Source organism: Onthophagus taurus, chromosome 2 (genome assembly GCF_036711975.1).
Source record: "Onthophagus taurus isolate NC chromosome 2, IU_Otau_3.0, whole genome shotgun sequence".
NCBI lineage: Eukaryota > Metazoa > Arthropoda > Insecta > Coleoptera > Scarabaeidae > Onthophagus > Onthophagus taurus.
This window is the reverse complement of record NC_091967.1, coordinates 12,202,874-12,222,756: the sequence shown is the minus strand read 5'-3', so window position 1 is coordinate 12,222,756 and position 19,883 is coordinate 12,202,874. Positions and strand designations below refer to the sequence as shown.

General features: G+C 32.8%; 1 protein-coding gene across 7 annotated transcripts in view; it reads right to left on the bottom strand.

Moving 5' to 3' along the window:
• Positions 1-19,883, bottom strand: part of LOC111425973 (serine/threonine-protein phosphatase 2B catalytic subunit 3-like) — a 70,902-nt gene that overhangs the window by 22,278 nt on the left and 28,741 nt on the right. For all 7 annotated transcript variants that reach the window (XM_071194265.1, XM_023060283.2, XM_071194266.1 and 4 more), the window contains exons 3-5: positions 11,857-11,981; positions 11,685-11,796; positions 6,913-7,058 (exon numbers count right to left, since the gene is read on the bottom strand). In XM_071194265.1, coding sequence (XP_071050366.1) covers positions 6,913-7,058; positions 11,685-11,796; positions 11,857-11,981 — 383 coding nt within the window. The remainder of the gene's footprint in view (positions 1-6,912; positions 7,059-11,684; positions 11,797-11,856; positions 11,982-19,883) is intronic.

Genomic DNA, 19,883 nt, shown 5'->3' with positions numbered 1-19,883 from the left:
TGACCAGTGGTGAATGAAACGGGGGAAACTATATAGGAACATGTCTCAGAGGTACAACGCGAAATCAATATTTTCCAGAATCCGTATACTGTGGCTTTAACCTCTTTTTTTACTTATTTTGTGATATTCAACATATACGTGTAGAAAATGTCAATAATTTAACGTCTTAATATATTAATATATTATAATTACGTAAAAGATGATTTGAGGCGGTTTTAAATAAAACAAAAATCAACATCTTCTTATTTGATGAATAACCTACATAACACGATGTTTATTGAATAAACAAAATTTCAACAGGATACCGCCGAAATGTTATGGGAGGTGATTGTTGAGATTACCGCAAGAAATATGTTTATGTATACAAATATAAAATGTTAAAAACATTTTTAAGTAAGTGTAAAATTTTAATCCAAATTTTTTTAAAAGACGATGATTTAATATTGTGATATTAGATTTCACTAAATTTTAACGTACTGTAAATCCAGCTCAAAATACGCTAAAGTTAGACACGGTGATGTTAAATTCAAGTTTATTTCTGAACAGGTTGAATTTTGGAAGGAGGAGTTTGGTGGCGTTAAAAATAAAAAAAAAGCTATACGAGGAGGAAAGAAACGAAACAATATGAGGAGTCCTAATAAGCTAGTTTGGTGACACGATACAATCGATAACTCAAATCGAACCCAATCTAACCCAAATAAAAAAGGTATAGTCATGTTGATATACTTATTCAAAGCAGATATTAGATTAAAATACATATTCGCAAGCCGGAAGGTTGCAGAAATTATTGGTTTCCTAGGATAGTGAGTTTGGCTTTAGACAGAAGTATTCAACGATCGACCCAATACATCATCTTATAGAGGTCATAAAGAGAGGCACTCGAAGAAAAGCAAATTTGGCAGCACAGTTCTTAGCACGAAGGTCTAATTTATAAGTTAAACAAAATCTTGAATAAACAATATGTAGAAATCTTTACGTCGCATCGTATGTAACCAAAAGACTCTTTAAAGTATATATTTAGATTTAAAGAGAGTACAAGAAGGAGTACCTTAGCGAAGTGTCTTTGGACTGTATATCCTGTATACCAGGGATATACTAGACCTGCACTGACTATATTCGCAAAAGATGCAGCATTGCTTGCACTACAACCAAACGTGATAGCCCCGAGTCAAGTATTGCAAACAGCTAGCGATAATATATGTGAGTAGGCTAGAATGAAGTACTTAGGCATGATATTTGACACCAAGTTGAGGTATAAGATTCATGTTAACAAGAAAAAAGATGAACATGCAATTTAGATTATACAAATAGCTTTGTATAACAAAACTATGGTTTTGCTATATAGTTATATAGTTTTTACAAAACAGATCTTAAAACCTATATGGCTATAACTAAGTAATACAGTCCGAAATAAAGTTGTAGGTATACGCGGTATGTAAGGAATAATGATATACACAAAGACATAAAGATCCCAACGGTCAAAGAAGAAATCAAAAGTACGCAAAGAAGCATGAAGAATGGCTTCATCGACATGAGAATGGAGAAGTACTTGAACTGCTGGATAGTCACCAACTATACCGTAGATTGCAGAATACAAAACCATTTAAGCTGATGCGGTGTCCAACATTGCTCCCAACCTTAAAAGCAGGTCCGCTTTTTATGAAGTTACTCCATGATATAGAGTGCTTTTAGGGCTTGAGTGAATTAAAATTCTTCCTAACAATTACGAAAATTGGATATTACTGGAAGTAGTTTGCAAAATATCGCCAGCAAGTATAAAATAATTATTATTCAAGATACCCACTCTACTAATATATTCCTACTTGCAGCTTGCAAAGATCAACAAAATAAGACAACTTTACATACAAGATAACGATCACATGCTAATCAAAATAAGTTAAGACTTCGTAGTGTTAATTAGCAAATTACAAAGTTCTTGCAAAATATGAACTTCACCATTGCCAAATCTAAGGTTTAAAGTAACTTCACGACAAGACAAGGATGAAAGGAGCAGATAAATTATTGAAGCTGATCAAAGCTGACATTCACGAAGGAAAATGTGGAAAATATAATTTAATAGACATGATTCATTTAATTTTCAAGGAAAAGCGATGTTTCATCGTCTAAAGTTTTTGTTATTGAAACAAAACGTTCAAAATATTTTCATCAAACTTTTCATTACAGTTTGACGGTTAATTAAGCAAACTTAACATCACAATTTTATAAATTCATCACTCACATTGTTGCTCGAGACGTTTAGATGCAATAAAATTAAATTAATTTGTTGCCTTCCATAATTTGTAATCCATCATGAAAAACATTGCAATTTTTCACATGGCATCATAATAACTTATAAGCTCAACTAAATTTAACACCGGTTCCAAATCATTGCTCTTTATTATTGTAAATTTCAAATTAATCAGAATCTTTCACGAAAAATTAATTTATACTTTTGGGTTACACTTTGACATCGACACATAAAGCCATTCAAGAAAGAACAAATAACAAGACTTTATAATTGTATAAAATAAACAGTACTGATTGTGAGTTAATGTTGTATGTGTTTGCAGTTAATCTTATAAAGACATTCTCAATAACCGTAATTCATCGCTAATGTGAATTTTATGCATACCAATTAGCCATATCGGCTGGCGGCACTCAGACTATCCTGTGACGGCGGGAGTCGCGACGCCACTGCCGTCGGCAATTAATCTTTGAAGTTGCTGGTGCGCGCCCGTGACAAAGGGTTGGCCTTTCTAGTTTATTGCCTTGGGCGTAACTTCTATGCGAATAATTAGAGAAGGCATTCAAAATCGACCAGATAAATCAGGAACAGCATCGCGAAAACTTTACCTTAAGCTCTCATCCTCATCGTGCTTGTTCTTGAATCGTATAGTTTTAGTCTAGTGCTTCATTACCCTGTTAACGCCTCCAACGCGCACTTTCTCATTAACAAAAGACACCGAGGCCGTATAATTGTGAAAACTTAGAGCGTTGCCTAAATGCGTTAAAATCTCTAAATGCATCTCGAAAATAATAAATTTGTATAGTTTAGAAAATTGCAAGCTTATAATTAATAATCTTATTGAAATTCAATATTTACATGCAGTCATAAATTATTTAATGTTTCAATATATCATAAATTAATCATAAAACTGTAATACAACCTAAACTATTAAGGTTATTGCGTGATCTAGTCAATTCTGACCTAAATTTATAAAATGTACAACTTCAAATTTTAGTGATAAATCAATAAATTTGTCTCTATCACTATAAACGGTAATGGAATATTATTATATACTTATAATAATATATTATTACTTATTACTCTACAACATTATTTTTAATATTAATATATTTTGCTTGTTTTATGCGAAATATTTTAATAAAAGCGATGAAAATAAGAAAATAGGGCAGCGGATTTTCTTAGCCATTGAAGTGTAACACAAAAGACGGGGAAACCTAACAAATCCCATTAGTGGGGGTTCCATTTCCTCCTTAAAAATCTATAACAATAATCCATTGGTTCAACAAAACCGGTAACAGATATAAGCGTTAAATTTCCATGACCCAGATTCATAACACGTAATATGATTACATACTTTAATCCAATTAAGAAAATACTAACCGCAGATATCTAGGCCTAAAAAATCTTGAAACAACGCTCCTGAAACATGCAACATTTTCACCGAGACAAAATTTACTTTTCGTGTGAAATAACGTAAAAATGTTATTGCCGTTTAAGCTTTCAAAGTATGACCGACATTTCAAAGTTCTTTTTCTCCTCTATTATGTACGGAAACGACTTAAGTCTAAATAATTTAAAATAAGATTCCAACCGTCACGCCTCTGGGTAAATAAAAACCAACGATCCTTGAATAATTCAAGGAACACAGAGAGACGTCGAGTTTTCTTCACGGCGGAGGTCCTTCGAGGCATTATGGTAAATATGAATAATTAATGCTTAAAAGGCGAGGAGAGAAGTTCCGCTTGGGTAAAGGTATCCTAAAAGCCTCTAGAAGAGGTTGTAAAGAAGAACAAAACTTCCCACTCTGACCCCTGCAGTAACTCATGGAGCGCTAAAAATGGTAGTGCACGAAAACAATGTTTCATAATTGTGATGTTACGGAAGCTGCACCCAGTTTCTGAGAGCAAAATTTAATTACATCAGCCAGTCCTGGTTTGTACACAAAGACAAATAACTTGATTAATATATAATTGGGTTTCCAATAACTTTCCAATCTTCATTTAAAATCTCAAAAAATATCATCTACCTTAATATTAACTAAGCAGAAGCAGCGAGAAACGATATCTGAAGGATTCCTCAAAGTTCTTCTCGATATATTTCAAGGGTGTTAACTTAAACGAAACTTTAGTTTATAGACTGTGTAGTATAGTGACAAGTGAAGAAGTTTGTCCATGAGAGTACACGGTCTGCAGTAAATCGGTTGATATTAAATAATGCACGAGCTTGAAACTTTCAACTTTCAAGAGTTTCAAATGAGGATTAGTTGAAGCCTTTCCACCTGAAACACTTTCAGTTCGCCGACCAAAACATGTTCAAGCGTATATCGTCGTATACATGCAGAGTTCGTTCGTATTCAAACCAAACTCTATTGATTTAGATGAAATTCTACCTGTTGAGAAATTTCACCTCCATATTCATATTAGACACAACCACAAAGATAACTTAAGTTATGATGAGTTTGTGTTATAATTATTAGATAGGTAATGAAGCGATGTACGCTACAGTGCACACATCAACAACACTGCAGCACTGCTACCTTTATGTTTTAACAAGTTTGTTTCCAATTAAGATTTAGATGTAGTTGAAAGATTATTTGATCTAACCGGGACAAATACATTATTAACTGATACTCATCTACACAACTTTGTATATGCATAATTTGGACTAACTCGATAATCCTTTATGTTTTGATTAATTCTGGATGGTTTATGATGGTCTAGATTAAACACAGGTCTTAAAATCCCTATATCCATTGTATTCAATGTATGTAATGCTTCTAAGTAGTATAAGTTTCTAAGTTCTAGATCTAGTGTTAGTTCTAATGCTAGAGTTATTTCTAGTTTTAGTTGTTATTCAGCGTTAGATTATTTAATTTTTTTGATTGAACTAAAACTAGAAACATTCGGGTTTATCTGTCTTAAGAGACGCACCACTAAACCGGAAACTATGTTTGGGTAGATAAATAGTTTTGTGAAAGTTATTTTCCAAGTTAAACAACGTTTTACCTGACTGTTGTTAGTAGTTGGTGGAAGCAGATAAACGTGCCTAGTTCATTGAAAGCACAAAGAGACTTATGAACACAACGGCGTTGTCGTCATTAATTCGCGGTTTCTATCAAAATGCAAACGAGTTTTATCCCCAAACTAGGGGAGCGAAGCTAGTCGACAGATGCCGGGTAGAAATTTTGGCACGACAACCACGAAATTATATTGCGCTACTAAAAAGTTCATGCCCTTATTAGTATTAGAGCTATGGAGCTGCAGGAACCTCGGTCGCGTTTGTTTAAAATTTATAGAGACAGCACCTCGCACGAACGCTCACCTATCCTATTATAACATCCCGGGCTAATGCTTTGCAACGAAAGCTCTATTTTTCCTGTATTTTTCGATTATACACCTAGTTTTTGTAATTTAATATTTAATGCTGTAGTAATCTATTTTGGAAATGAAAAACAGGTGTTACATTCTGTTTAATCCTATTATGTTTTTAATGATTTCGCTTCGTAATTATTTTTCTTCACGTTCCGTAATAAATCTTGCTATTCTTATTGTTACCTGAGTTGTGCGAACGCTTTAGACAGCAGTATAACGTTTAGAGAACCATAAAAATTTCAAACCAATAATGTGAGCTAGTTTTATAACCGTCCATTTCTTCGAAACTGGTGTTTTATGGTTTGCGAGTAATGACGTTGGCAAATGGGAAAACGAATTGTTCATTGAACGGTTGAAGGCTTATTGCCGATTATTTTTCGCACGGAGTGAGAATATATTTCGCTCATAAAGAAAATATTTAGAAAAATTATTTCAAGGAAAATCACGTTAAACTTTCCGTTTAAACTTAGTACCCAATTTGATCGATACGATAACTAGGACAAGCTCACTATCCTTGGAAAAATCGTCAGACTACAAATTTTCACCAGTCAACATAACGACCAACGTGACCTTAATACTTAGATAATTAACGTTTGTTAGTTCGCTGCGTTATTTGAAATTCAAAGATTTAAATATAATAAAACTTTTATTATTGCGATATTATTGTTACAGCAGCTTCCATGAATTTGATTTATAATTGAATTGATGTTTTCATTGAAATAAAACGAAAAATATATTTCGCAACAAAATAAACCAAATATACATATTTCGGTTACTCACAATAACATTGTCTCTACATGGCGTAAAATAATTCGAATTTTATTGCACTACTTCCGTTTTAATACCCACTTTACATTCTGGCTACATAGGATTATAAATTACTTTTTTAATAAAATTATTCAAACAAACAATTTAGCTTTACTACTTTAATAAAAATGAAATCCAAAAGCGGCGCATCCACCAAAATTGAAATTCACTTTTAAGATTAGCAATCACGATCAAATTCGTTCAATAATCACATTAAAGACAACAAGCTTCAACTCCCGGTTTTATCGCGAAGTTCTAGGAACTGAGTTTGCTATTTGTTATGTTCAAGTATGTTAGTTAATGGAATTGCACTCCGCCGGATGTGAATTCGCCATGAAATTTGCCATGAACCCAGAGATTGCATGTCTATAAAATTACAATGGGTGGAATGAAATTTTAAAAAAAGCTACAAAACACCTATATATCAAATATTTTCTAATTCCAATTCTAAATATATAAAAAAGCTGAATATGTTATGCTTCTTACCTTCCGTATGTCGTCTAAATTGTGTATTTCTGGTGATAGTCCCCCATGCACGCACAGGAACTGTTGATTCATGAGGGCGGCCAGCGGTAGGCAGTCGAAGGCGTCCATACACGCATCGTATACTCGTTCTGAATATTTTATTTTACCTGAAATAAGAAACAGAAGTTGAAACATAAGCCGAAGCGGATGTGACAACCACGGGATCGAATGAAAAATTTATGAGGACTCAAAGTATGGTTGCTTCTCGAAATGCTTATCGATAAAAATGCGGGCGTGCTAGAAATTTCGATACTCCCCGACTCGTCGGAATACGAAATATTCTAAAACAGAATCGATCACGCGACATAAGCAAATTCAGACTATACCCTGAAAAGCGTGCATTCGCAAAAATCGAGAAAATGCATACAAAAACAGTGATACGTTCTATAAAAAATGTGGCAGGAGATAGAGAAAGATTCTTATGAATATAAATTTATCAAATGAGCCAAAAATTATGGCGTGAACACGGTTAACAAACACTTTTACATAATCTAACGATAAACAGGAATCATAAAGTGCACACACTGTAGTTAAACGTGACACCGTTCCACTGGAACTCTTCCAACAATGGGAAATATTTCGAATAGAACCACGACCTAAATAATTCCAAGAGATTAATGCGAATGGCGAAGAAAATATGTTTTAACTTACGTACAGCTAACCTAAAAAGCGCGATGCTCACGTGCTATATTGTGCCATTTGGAACGCCGTACGGGAATATATTGCAGAACTATTGTTCTAGTAATGTCTTTTAGTAATTTATGAGACACGATTTGAATAACATCTATCGTACTGAGAGGAGTTATGGAATCACGAATCATTTCAATTACGAAAAGTCTCTATCATAACGGCTATAATAATACATATGGTATTCAGCATGTTAACTGTAATTACTTCCTTGTTCTAGGATCCTCATAATAATAAGGTATATGTTAATTAAGGAACATGTGGAGATCACTATAACAATGCCCAGGGCGATAACTCTACATAAATAAGCAGACAAAGCATTTATCTGTATATCTAGGATTATATCACAAGAAATTAAATACATTTTTAGTTCTTATAAAACAACTTAAAAGTAAAATAAGTGTATTTTCAAAAATACCTAACTTGTTTATTCTATTGCCAAAGTCAAAACGTGTATTTTCATCGTAGTCAGTATATCATTTTAAACCTTTAAAATGAAACAAGAGCGAAGGCAGTAGTGGTTATATAACCGAATAAAGACAAAGCTGTTATCATAGTAGTAATCGAACCACATTAATGACTTTGCATTTGCATTCAACCGTTTAATTACTTTTTACTTGAAACAAAGTATTATCTAACCTGTGTTTATTCTGCTGATACACAAATACATCATGGACCATTTAGGATAAACACTGCGATACCTATTGGAGCACCCCTATCTATTAATCGACTGTTCTTGTGATTGCATGTTACCTCTCCAGTTAATAACAACAGTATTCGACTTTCATCCTTTAAAGTGGACGTTAACCCATTGATCCCCGTAACCAGTCGCACAATTCTGGTTTTCATTATCACGCAAGTGCAGGGCTAAACCTCTAACTTGACCTATACATTTACTGGAATAGTCGTGGAATTGCGTCAAATCTGTTGAGCAATTCAGTACGTGACCCCTTGCAAAATGACGAAAAGATCCAGATAAATCCTAACATGGAAACTCTCACAAGGGAGTCGATAAAGCCTAAATCTCACGTATAACTTATACACTTTGGCTATTCCACGTACATTACATACAAAGAAATAAGACTTTTGTAATAACAGCACACGCAGAAACCATCATCCCTATTTTACTACATTATATCTTACTACAAGAACAGTATCAAATTTATAACCTAACTGATATTATATAGACTCTCCGTCATAGTAGTCTAAAAGCAGAAATCTGGATCGATTCAAGAAAGAGTGTTAGTGAAGAAGATGCAGTGACTTCAAACACACCAGGGGAAGAAAGAGACAAGTTTATTTCCATGCCGTTTATCATTTGCAGGTTGCCATCTCAAATATTTGCATAACCATCACAGATACAACTTCCACCATGAAGGCACGATCAAACAACATATATCATATCTCTTGAACACCTTTTCAGCAAATTTTCAAATCCTCGCAATCTTTTATTCTAGATCTAAGAAGCTTGTATAACATTATAACAGTGGATGTGCTAAATCCTATTCATTAATTGCAAAATATAACAAAATTGATTCAAATCATAACTAAATATGTCAGAAATGTATATCTTAATACAGTGTGGCAAATTCATTCAAATTGGCGTGAGACTCACTCTTACTTGTACTACGAAATAGTTTTAGAAACAATTTAAAAATTTCGTCCTATCTATTTCCATCGAAAATAATATATCACTGTCCAGTGTTATTTAAAACATCCAGTACATACCACAAATACAATCCGGCATAAATGGATTAGTTTTTCCTATATTAGCACATCATTAATTTGGTTAACAGAAAATTCAAATCTGAAATCGATTCATAAATTACATTCATTTCATCGATGACAACTATTATTTGCATTCGTCGCTATGAAAAACATTCTGCTGACGTGGCTCGTTGGTTTATTAAATACACCCACGCGTTCCTTTTGACATCGCCCAATTTGTATTCATCAAATCAAATCCGTCCGTAAAGGATAAAGAAAGTGTGTATAAACGATCGATCCGAAAAAAAATATTATAAAATAATAAAAAGTAATTGATATTTACTGTTCAATTAAATCTTAAAGTAGAAAGTAATTGTGATAATTGAAGTACAAACTAAAAGAAAAACGAAGTGAGTGATTCTCGAAAGTAGATGCGGTTTACAACAAACGTAATAAATAATAATACTGTCAAGTAACGTGCATCACTGAGTAACAGAGGTCGTATGAGCTCACGGGTCGACATTTACACATAATCCTGTGATTTATGTTTGCAATACATTAATCATTCCGGGTCACCGTTATCCTGCGTCCTAGTTTTTTTACGCATATGTTTTGACGGTGTTAACTTGTCAAAATACATCTCAGGCGGTTAGTGACCCATAAAACACATCACCTAAATAGTAAACGATACTAAACGTAAACATTTCAGTAAAAAAAATGTTTAAGAAACGCAATTTATGTCCGATAAATGAAAGAATCGTTGTTGCCGTTTTTCTTATTCGTTTCAGCTGGTTGTCATAAAACAACAATAAACTAAAGAATATTGGAGAAACGTACGTTTTGTTCTAGAAACATTGCCGTGTATAAACTGTAACGTGTAAAATCGCAAATAGTTGCCAACAAAATCGACAATTTCCAGCAAGGTCAGAATTGTACGCCACAAAACTGTTTTCATGTGGTTTACTAATTTTTATAGTTCCTGACCGAATGATATTAAAAAAATGCGTTTATTATTTTAAACAGATCCGTTATAACAATGGTTTCGTGGCTTTGAAGGCAGGATGTTGAACTTTATCTTTATTTATAATGTTAACCAGTACGATTATTTATAAAATACATTTAATTGAGTCGAAGTCATTTTCTTTTTATTTACGTTTACACCTGTTTACATTAAACCAATAACATTTGGATTAAATTTAAATTCATTCTTTTTCATTACTATTACGCTTATTAAACTCACAACGCCTAACTTCTCTAAAGTTTAAGACAGCAGAATTCTAATTGCACACTTTCCCAAACTGTAATTGTTCGTGTCGCTGTCGACGAATTTTCCGCACGTGTTCCTCTTCAAGAAAGTTCTTAATTATATTCATTGACTATTCAGAAATGTGGAACAATAGTGTTTCATTTCGAATTTGATTAAATTTGTCGTCCATTAAATTATTTTTAAGCATTCAAATTTTCTTAACTACACTTAAGTGAGTCACTTTAAATACGGCACCAAAAATAATTTGCACATGCAAATAAATTTATCGTAATTGCCGTTTCGGATGGAACAAACACTCTGATCACAAATAAGTAGATATGCGAACAAAATTATAGTACGCTAACAGTTGCAATTCTCTAAATCACTCTACTTACGTTTATATGACGCGTATGAAACGCCCATTTAAGATATTCTTGCCAATAAAGTTATACTGGTTCCTATGGTTTGAATGAACACTCGAATCTTTTTATAGCTATCTTTTATAATTTTCGATTCCGTTTAATAATGATTTTATTTAAAATTTAAAATGGGTGGGTCTAATTGAATATTAAATTTATAGCACTGCAGTAGAACGTGAATATCTGCAATAGTTCTTGAATAGCATAATTAATTAGATTAAAATCACAAATATCACGAACATTATTTGAATTCGAAGCGCTCGGCGTGGTTTCTGTCGTTTCGAGGGGATAACGAAATTCATATTTTTAATTGAACGATTTAGTAAACAGAACTGAACCGAAATCGGACTAATTAAACAGAATTCGACCATAGATAATATTCGTCGTTCCTATTGGAACTATTTTGATTTGATACGTGATATGATTATTCTACAAACTTGAGTAAACTTTGAACGTTGGCGTTTACTTCGCGAATTTGCTCAATCGATTACATTATATTAATATATATAGAGACATCTCGTATTTGAAGCTATGAAGGTAATCGGCTTAATTAGTTGGTTATCGTGCGATGCGCTATTCAATCAACATAGTATTGGGTCCGGTTCGATTGGTACACTGTATTAACATCCTGTCCGACATTCGTTACACTAATTGTTCTCATCAAATCTACTTACATTCCTGCTTAAATGTGAAATATTCTGTGAGATGTCGACACTCGTGGTTGCCACGTAGAAGGAACAACGTTGTTGGATAGCACATTTTCAGGGCCCACAGGTACAATACACACTGTAATAAAAATAGAGTTATTGAACTTGACATGAAATCTTCGTTATTAAATATACTCACCTCTATACTAAAATATCCTCGGTCGACGTAATCGCCAAGAAAAAGGTATTTTGTACTAGCTGGTGGTCCACCTACTTCGAATAATTTCATAAGGTCATAAAATTGACCATGTATATCCCCGCACACTGTAACAAAAAGAGATACGCCAAAATTAGTTAGATAATCCATTAAAAGTTTATCACCTTAATTGATCGTCCGGTTTATATTGGTTCTTATGTCGTTCAATTCGAAACGGTCGGCATTAAACATAATTAGATAACCGAATATATCGACCGACTTGACAACCATAAAGGTATTAATGTCCCCTCATTGACGCAAAACGAGCAAGACAAAAGAATTGGGTCGAGAAATGGTAGTTATCGATAAGACACACGTTATTTGAAAGGATGACATTAGAGGGGGTTGTTATGTTTGATCACGAACAGGGTGGTTATTAATTAATTAATAATCTAAGATGATGAAAAATTACCGCAAGTTGGATTTTTAATTGATTTTTCTTTTTTTCAGTAACGATTATTGCATTATTGCGTAGGATCGAAGCATGATTTACTACACAGTCGAGTTTTATAATGTCTAGGAAAAAATTAAAATCTTGTAAGCTAAATAATTGCACCAAAATTATTTACGTTCTGCACCTCTGAGATTAAGAATTAAACATTTTCTAAAGTCATTTAAGTGATCGATACGGTCTGCTGTGGTTATGCAAGTAGCAAGAGAACAAAGGCCTTGGTTTTGTTCCAATCAATAGGGTTATAACTACCGAAACGAAGGCAAATGAAAGAGTGGGAAAGGTCTATAGGGCACTTGCGAATATACTTATAGTATTCGTAGTTAGTAAACGAAAAACAAAATGGGTTCAACGTAGAGCAAAAAAGTTAACTAAGAAAATAAGGAATGAAAGGTGACTATGTTAAAGAGGATAATGAGTGAATACATCTGCACACAGATGCGATGAAAAGATATATAGACATAAAGTAGTTTCAGAAAGCGAGTGATATGAATAATCACCTGCTACTAAATGAATCAATAATTTTTGAATGTAGCTTTCGTACTTGTCGAGTTAATTCGCAAACATTTGGATCAGTTTTCGAGTGTACGCGATATTACTCGTGATCCACTAACACCCAACAGGTTATGGGCCACAGACACGATACGAGGTAATGTCGAAAAAGACATGTTACGATTCGTTTTGTATTATTGATATAATGCATTAAAAAACAAATGCAAATACAGAACCATTCCTCAACGGTAAATGCTAACAAGCCAGAGTTTTCATCAATTAATAACAAAAAATTATCTGCATTACGTTATACAGGAGTGATCATTATCAAAACTGCTTTCAGTTCTGCTTTCGGCTTCGTTTCTCTTCTTTCTCAAAATTGTTATTATTAAATCCTCTTACTTTTAATGTCCCATCTTAATGGGTTCTTTTGGCTATAAACTACATCATAAATCATTCCACAAATAAAACACGAGTGACTTTTTCAAATTTTAACTTATTTCATATGATACTGCGAATTATATTTATAAATTTTAACTTACAATCCTAATTTGTATCAAATTTTAGATCCAATTAATCTGATATAAATTTGCGAATGGAAACTGCTAATCAAGGCATTAGTCAGATTATCCAAAGTTAACGCAAACAATAAGTTCGTGTTTACGTTCCCATTTCATGTCTGGTGAAACGCATTACTGGAAATTATGGCAATTGGATTAATAGAGAATAGTGGTTCTCTAACGATAACATATTGCAACAAGTACCGCAAAAGACCAAGAACCGTGTTGTTACGAGCAAACGTCCGAGAGAGGGTGGTAGCAAGCGGATCGACGTTTAACAGAGGCGAAACTAATTCGAAAATTGCTGCTAATCAAAGGAAATGAAAATGTGGTAGTTCGCAACGTAGCGGTTGTAAAAGGGGTGCCCACCGTTCTTTCTACTGAAGGATCATTAGGAAATCGGGCAGGTACACGTTATAGTGGGCAAAATAATCACGAATCGCGGTAATCGGTCGCCGACAATTGGACGGCTTCAATCACGAACGTTCTTGCTATTTTAAAATCAAGCGCACGCTTCTCTTTACTGGCAATCCTCGTAAATTCAATAGTGCGCAACGGTTGCGCCTTACAATCACGTTACCTACATTTCTTTTGATTTAATTTTCATTTCGTGATGATTTGTAATCAAAATTAACGCGTCAAAATTGTACATAATAATTTATTACAGATAAAATAATAGTACATTCAATCAAATTAACTTTTAGACCTACGTTGCAGAAATCTAGCATTTTAGTTTTCAACTAACTGTTTGTCGAACTTAAATTTGTTATTTTTAAGTCATTTTTTTTTATTTGAATCATTAAAGATTGAAATTAAGAACCTAATTAGTCAATTCATTAAAATATTTCCAAATTTGAAAGTGGACATTAAGGTTATCACCGTAACGAGTAGCATGCAAATCCTGATATGTTAATAATTTTGCAATTATTAATCAAAAGTCAACAATAAATACATATTATCATAATAATTTATTAGAACTCATTAATCTTAAGAACAAACAATATCTAAACCCGCGACGTACTTGGTCTATTCATGAAATCTTCTGCATAGAGCTGTTTCGAAAATCTGGTGCGCCAATGACATTAACACAATAAGAGGTTGGAATTTATAAAGTTCTCTATTCATAAATCATAAGAATGTTGGGATAAAGTTATTCATACTCATGAAGCAAAGTTTGAAATTTTTGAAACAATTAATCATAAAAATTTACGATCAACTGTTAAATGTGGAGAAGATTTAGTAATAAAAACTAAAGAATGGTTTATAAAGAGATTAATTTATTAGCTAAAGGATTGGTTGATATATATCGTAAGAAATCAATTATGAAAAATAGACTTAAGCAAAATAAGCGATTCTATCAAAAAAATTTAAGTTCGGATTCTAATAAAATAGACTCCAAAAATTACTTACAGTAAATTCAACAGAACACATTTCGGTCAAAGATGACACAATCAATAAGTTGTAAGTCCTATAAGTAATAGCATACAAAACATCTATCTCTGAGGCCATGTATTTTATTTTAATTTAGTTATATCAAGGCAAATATTGGAGCAGATGCCATACTTCAGGATATTAGGGAGGAAATTGAAATATATCACGGATGATATTGATACGTATCAGGGATATGGAGTAGTGTAATATAAAGGCATGTCATAAATGATGTTGAGAACAATTTTGGGGTGCTGGGAAATATTAGATCCGATGTTTAGGAATATCAAAGACGAAATTTATTGAAGACGTGAAAAATGATTACATTGAGATAGCGATTTTTGATGTCTTAGATGAATTTGAGTAATTTTCGAGCAATCAAGGGCGATGTTGCAGGAAATCGGGGATGATATCAGGAACGATGTTGAGAGATTTTATGAAGATAAAAGATATTGTGGAAGATAGTGACGTTGTTAGAAAATACTAGACATGATGATGGCTTAACAAGTCTAATTTTAACAGAGGATGCAAAAAAACTTGATGGCGGCCAAAAAAGCGTTGAATAATGTCAGGAACTATGTTCAAAGTTATCGGGGATGATGTTTAGAGCTGTCAGAGGGTGACATTAATAGATGATTAGGAAAGCTTTGACAAAAGTCTTATTAGGATCTGTTGGGGTATGTCAAACATAAGGTAGAAGAGGACCATCGATGATTTCAGAGTAACATCAGCAATGATGTTGAGAGACATCATTATAATCGGGTCTGATATGACAATGTAGGACAGGATTTTTACGATAATCTACATCGACAGCAATGTTGCAAAATTCCATGGATTATGATGCACCGATTTAGTAGAACAGTCAGTGTTGAAGAAGATCAGACTGATTTTTCAGGATATCAGGGACGATACCAAAACATATGACAGACGATGTTTAGGGCTATAAAGAGGATGTTAATAGATAATAGTAAAAACAGCAAAGACAATAATCAGAGGTATGAGGAATTGTGACGAAGATGATGAGGGAGCATTGAGAGATGTTAGGGATTAGGTTGTGAGGTTAGCGTTGATGTTGCGGGATAGTGGAGAAGACCGCGGACAATTATTAGCAAAAAAGCTGTTTTATGTAATGTAGAAGAAGTTAGAGAAGGCAGTAACGACTTTGATTCTTGTTACATAACAAAGGGACTCAAGAACCAGAACGACTTGCTTGGGTTGGATTGACTTGAGTTCGCTTAGCTTGGGTTGGGTTGGGATTTCCGCGATCCCAACCCAACCCAAGCCAAGTAAAGCCTTTTTTTTCTGACGCAGAAGAGGAGAAAATGCGTCACTCACCCTAATTTGTTTGTTTGATACTGAAATATTCAATAAACGTTTCGTTTCCTCTACATGAATAAAATTAGTTTTATAGATAATTAAATATTTCATGATGTTTTACTTTCTAAAATATATATATTTTTAAATTTGGCGTCTTTTCTACAAACTCATTTAAAGGGATTTGAGAATGCAGGTTAACTAAACGCACTACCTAAGGTGTGAAAACTGTTAATAAAGACTTAATAAAGAACTTACTTCAATAAAGAAGTCGCCATAGTACAGAAATAAATATTCTTAACATATAATTGAAATATCTTAAAGTACCCTATTCTATTTTCATAAACTAACAATAAGAGTTTATAATATTTATTGTTGTTATTCTGCTTATAGGGCATGTGTTACTTTGATTTATCGCGTTAAAATATGTGACGAAAATAAATTTTAAATGCAACATAAATTGAAATTGTTTTTTGGCAACCCTACTTATGACCGAATTTTGGGTACTTGTGGTAACTATGCTTTAATAAGTAAAAAGTCAATATTTCAAATTGTAGCTACACTAATAACACTGAATTTTGACTATAATTAATTGTTATATAACATAAATTTTATGTATTTAAACAAACTATTTAGACAATGTATTTGTCTCAAAAACTATTTTCAATATTTTATTTTATTAAACAAAACCTCTTTCAATATACTTTGCGATTTTCTTTTTGAAGTTTTGTATTCTCAATTTCCAAAACGAACGACATCAAAGGTATACGGAAAATACCGGAAACGTTATTACACATTCTTTTTCATTAAAGAACACACGAAATTGTAAAATGTTGTAGTAACATTGTGTATCGCGACAAACGCAAATACAATTTCACCCAACATAAATCGTTTTTCCTCGTTTATCCTCTAAATGTAGGACAGGATTTTCACGACAATCTACACAGCTCAAAATAATAATTCACTCTTGGACATGATGATTTATATCCACGCGAAGAAATGTTATTATTCTGCGCTGACACATTTTTTTCTTTCCTAATTCTAACCTTATTAGTTATAAAAGTATAATTTAAATATGCAAATTATTTTCAACAATAAAACATCTAAAATAGAACACGTAAAACGCGTCACTTTTAAAGTTTAAAATCGGGAATTTTTTAGAAACCCATTTTACGAGGCCACTTCACTTATGCAAAACGCCTCGCTCCATTTCCTTCTTAGGACGAGAGCAGAGTTATAAAAGGGAAGAAAAGTGCGTAATATGTAGAGTATTTGAGTTTCAATTCAAGAAGTAAAAAAAATCACTAATCCATTTGATTGCATTTATAAAGTATAAAATGTGATATTAACAAAACCTTTCATCTTTCTTTTTATCTTATTTTACATGTAAAGTGATTGTGTTATTGTAACAGTAGAAAATGCGGCGAAGAAATTGAGTTGGTACTTCTTTGTATTCTGAACTAAAATGTATGCATAGAAATATAGGACGAACGTAAAATTGAATCAACTCGCTTTGCGTCGCTCCGGCGTGCGGTGCGGTTGCTAAAAATGTCGAATGGCAAATTGGCTTATACCCTATCTGTATTTAGTATCTCAATAGAGTCGAACCCCGTATGAAAAGACCGTTAGTACACACACATTCTGTTTGTGTTCAACGACGATATATTCGTTGCAAATTCCATTTCGTCGGTAGTTAACCTGTCACATATTGCGTTATTGAAACCATGAACATTTTATTGATTTCAAGCACTATACATATATAAAGTAATATACGAGAAATTTAATATGTATAATTCAATATGTGTAATTTAATATGAAACAGATGGGTTTATTTACTTAGACGATAACAAAAACTTATCTTTAGTAAAGAATAGTGATTTCAAATAATAATCGTAGCTAAGCGGTTCGCGATACAATTTCCTGTATCTGATTGAACCAACTTTGCAAACTAAGGACTTCCTGGTAATTCAGCACGATACAATCATCCAATTAAACCCGAAATGAAATGCCGAATTGTGTTTTAGAGTTTCTAGCATATATGGTGTGTAAATTATTCAATTTAATCAACGAGAAAACTTTGAATCCATTACGAACACACTTAATTAAAGTTTTTGTTTAATTAGACGAGATTTCACAATTAAACTAATTAGAATTTAAAATAATAAAGCAGATAGTGTTTTTGGATGGATTGATTGGTTGCAAAAAGATTATATTTCAATTTTTGAAGCAATTTCTAAAACTTGCTATAAACGTTTCAGTTTTAGTATTGAACTCTATTATACTCATTCGTTGATATCGTAACAGCGAAATAAATAAGTGGAAAACTCTGTATACAGTAGGAGTGTTTTGTACAAAAGTTGGTAAGTAGATACGATGTTAAGTTATATTTAAATGTTATCTTGGATATAGGAATGTTTGAATCGCTCTCTTACATTTTAATTATTGGAATTCCCAGAACACAGACAGAACAACCATTCTTTTGGGAACGGAAATTCATTTATTAATTAAATACATACCAAACTACCCGTTTGGACTAAAGGTGAAGGTAAATATTTTGGGGTTATTTTCTTCTAAAAATACCTGGATATTTGACATCACTACGCCTATAAATGACCGGTGTGACATACACAGCGATATTTTCAGAATCGATTACACGCCATCATCAAACCGCACACGCTACGATCGACCATCACGATAAAAACTAAAATATATAATTATAAAGTTCAATAACCCGAATCTGCCCAAAATTCTTTTTGGCGTATATTGAAGTCACATTTATAATCTGGTTAACTACTTATAAGAACACATTTAAAAAAAATCAACACCAGTCATATTGTGGTAATGCATAACCATGCTATAAATATATCGGTATTAATCCAACAAGATAATGGAACATTTGGACACGATGTGTTACATTGAAAAATTATCCAAATTTCTCATCCAAGTTTTGCGACATCCCGATTGAAAAGATAAATTATTTTTTTGAATTATGTTATTGAGATAATGGTTGAAATACTGATAGGATTTTTTTGTGTCCATTGTTTCCACGTACGCATAAAAGTGGTGTATTTCTAACTTGCCTCAGGATACTGGAAAGTTATACACCAGAGTTGCCGTTTATAAAAAGTATATCTCCTGGGGGCACTTTCGATAGCGGCTTTTTTGCTGGTATCTTTATGTAATAAAAAAACGTTTTAGGCTTAATTTGATGAAAGACTTTGTCTCGTTTTAGTGTTTTAAATTTTGATTCATATTTAATTGAGCCTAAAATAGTCCATCCAATAACCTGCCAAGTATATAAGCAATTCTTCTTTTAATTGGTTGTTAACTATCACAAAACAGTAATTTTGGCATTTACAATCTTTTCCAGTAACAGTTTTACTCAATTCTTTTTCAATGCGGATTTCTTGTTTTGCACAATGATCCAAAGATACGTATAATGAAAAATAAAAGAAAAAAGATTTCGCTTGATACATAAATACACAAAATGTAAGATTTGAACTCGAGTTCACCTTATTGTACTACTTGAAAAATAACAAACTACTTGAAACAAAGAAGCTATTGAGTATAGCATTGGGTCTATTAGTGGTGTGATGTTTGCCAAGTTTTTTGGAGACAGGATTAATGTGTTTAATTTGTCCTTGACAAATTGGGAAAAATGGAGGCATCCATAACACTCTATAAAATTGATACTTTATCATTCAAAGAAGCTATTCCAACTGCCA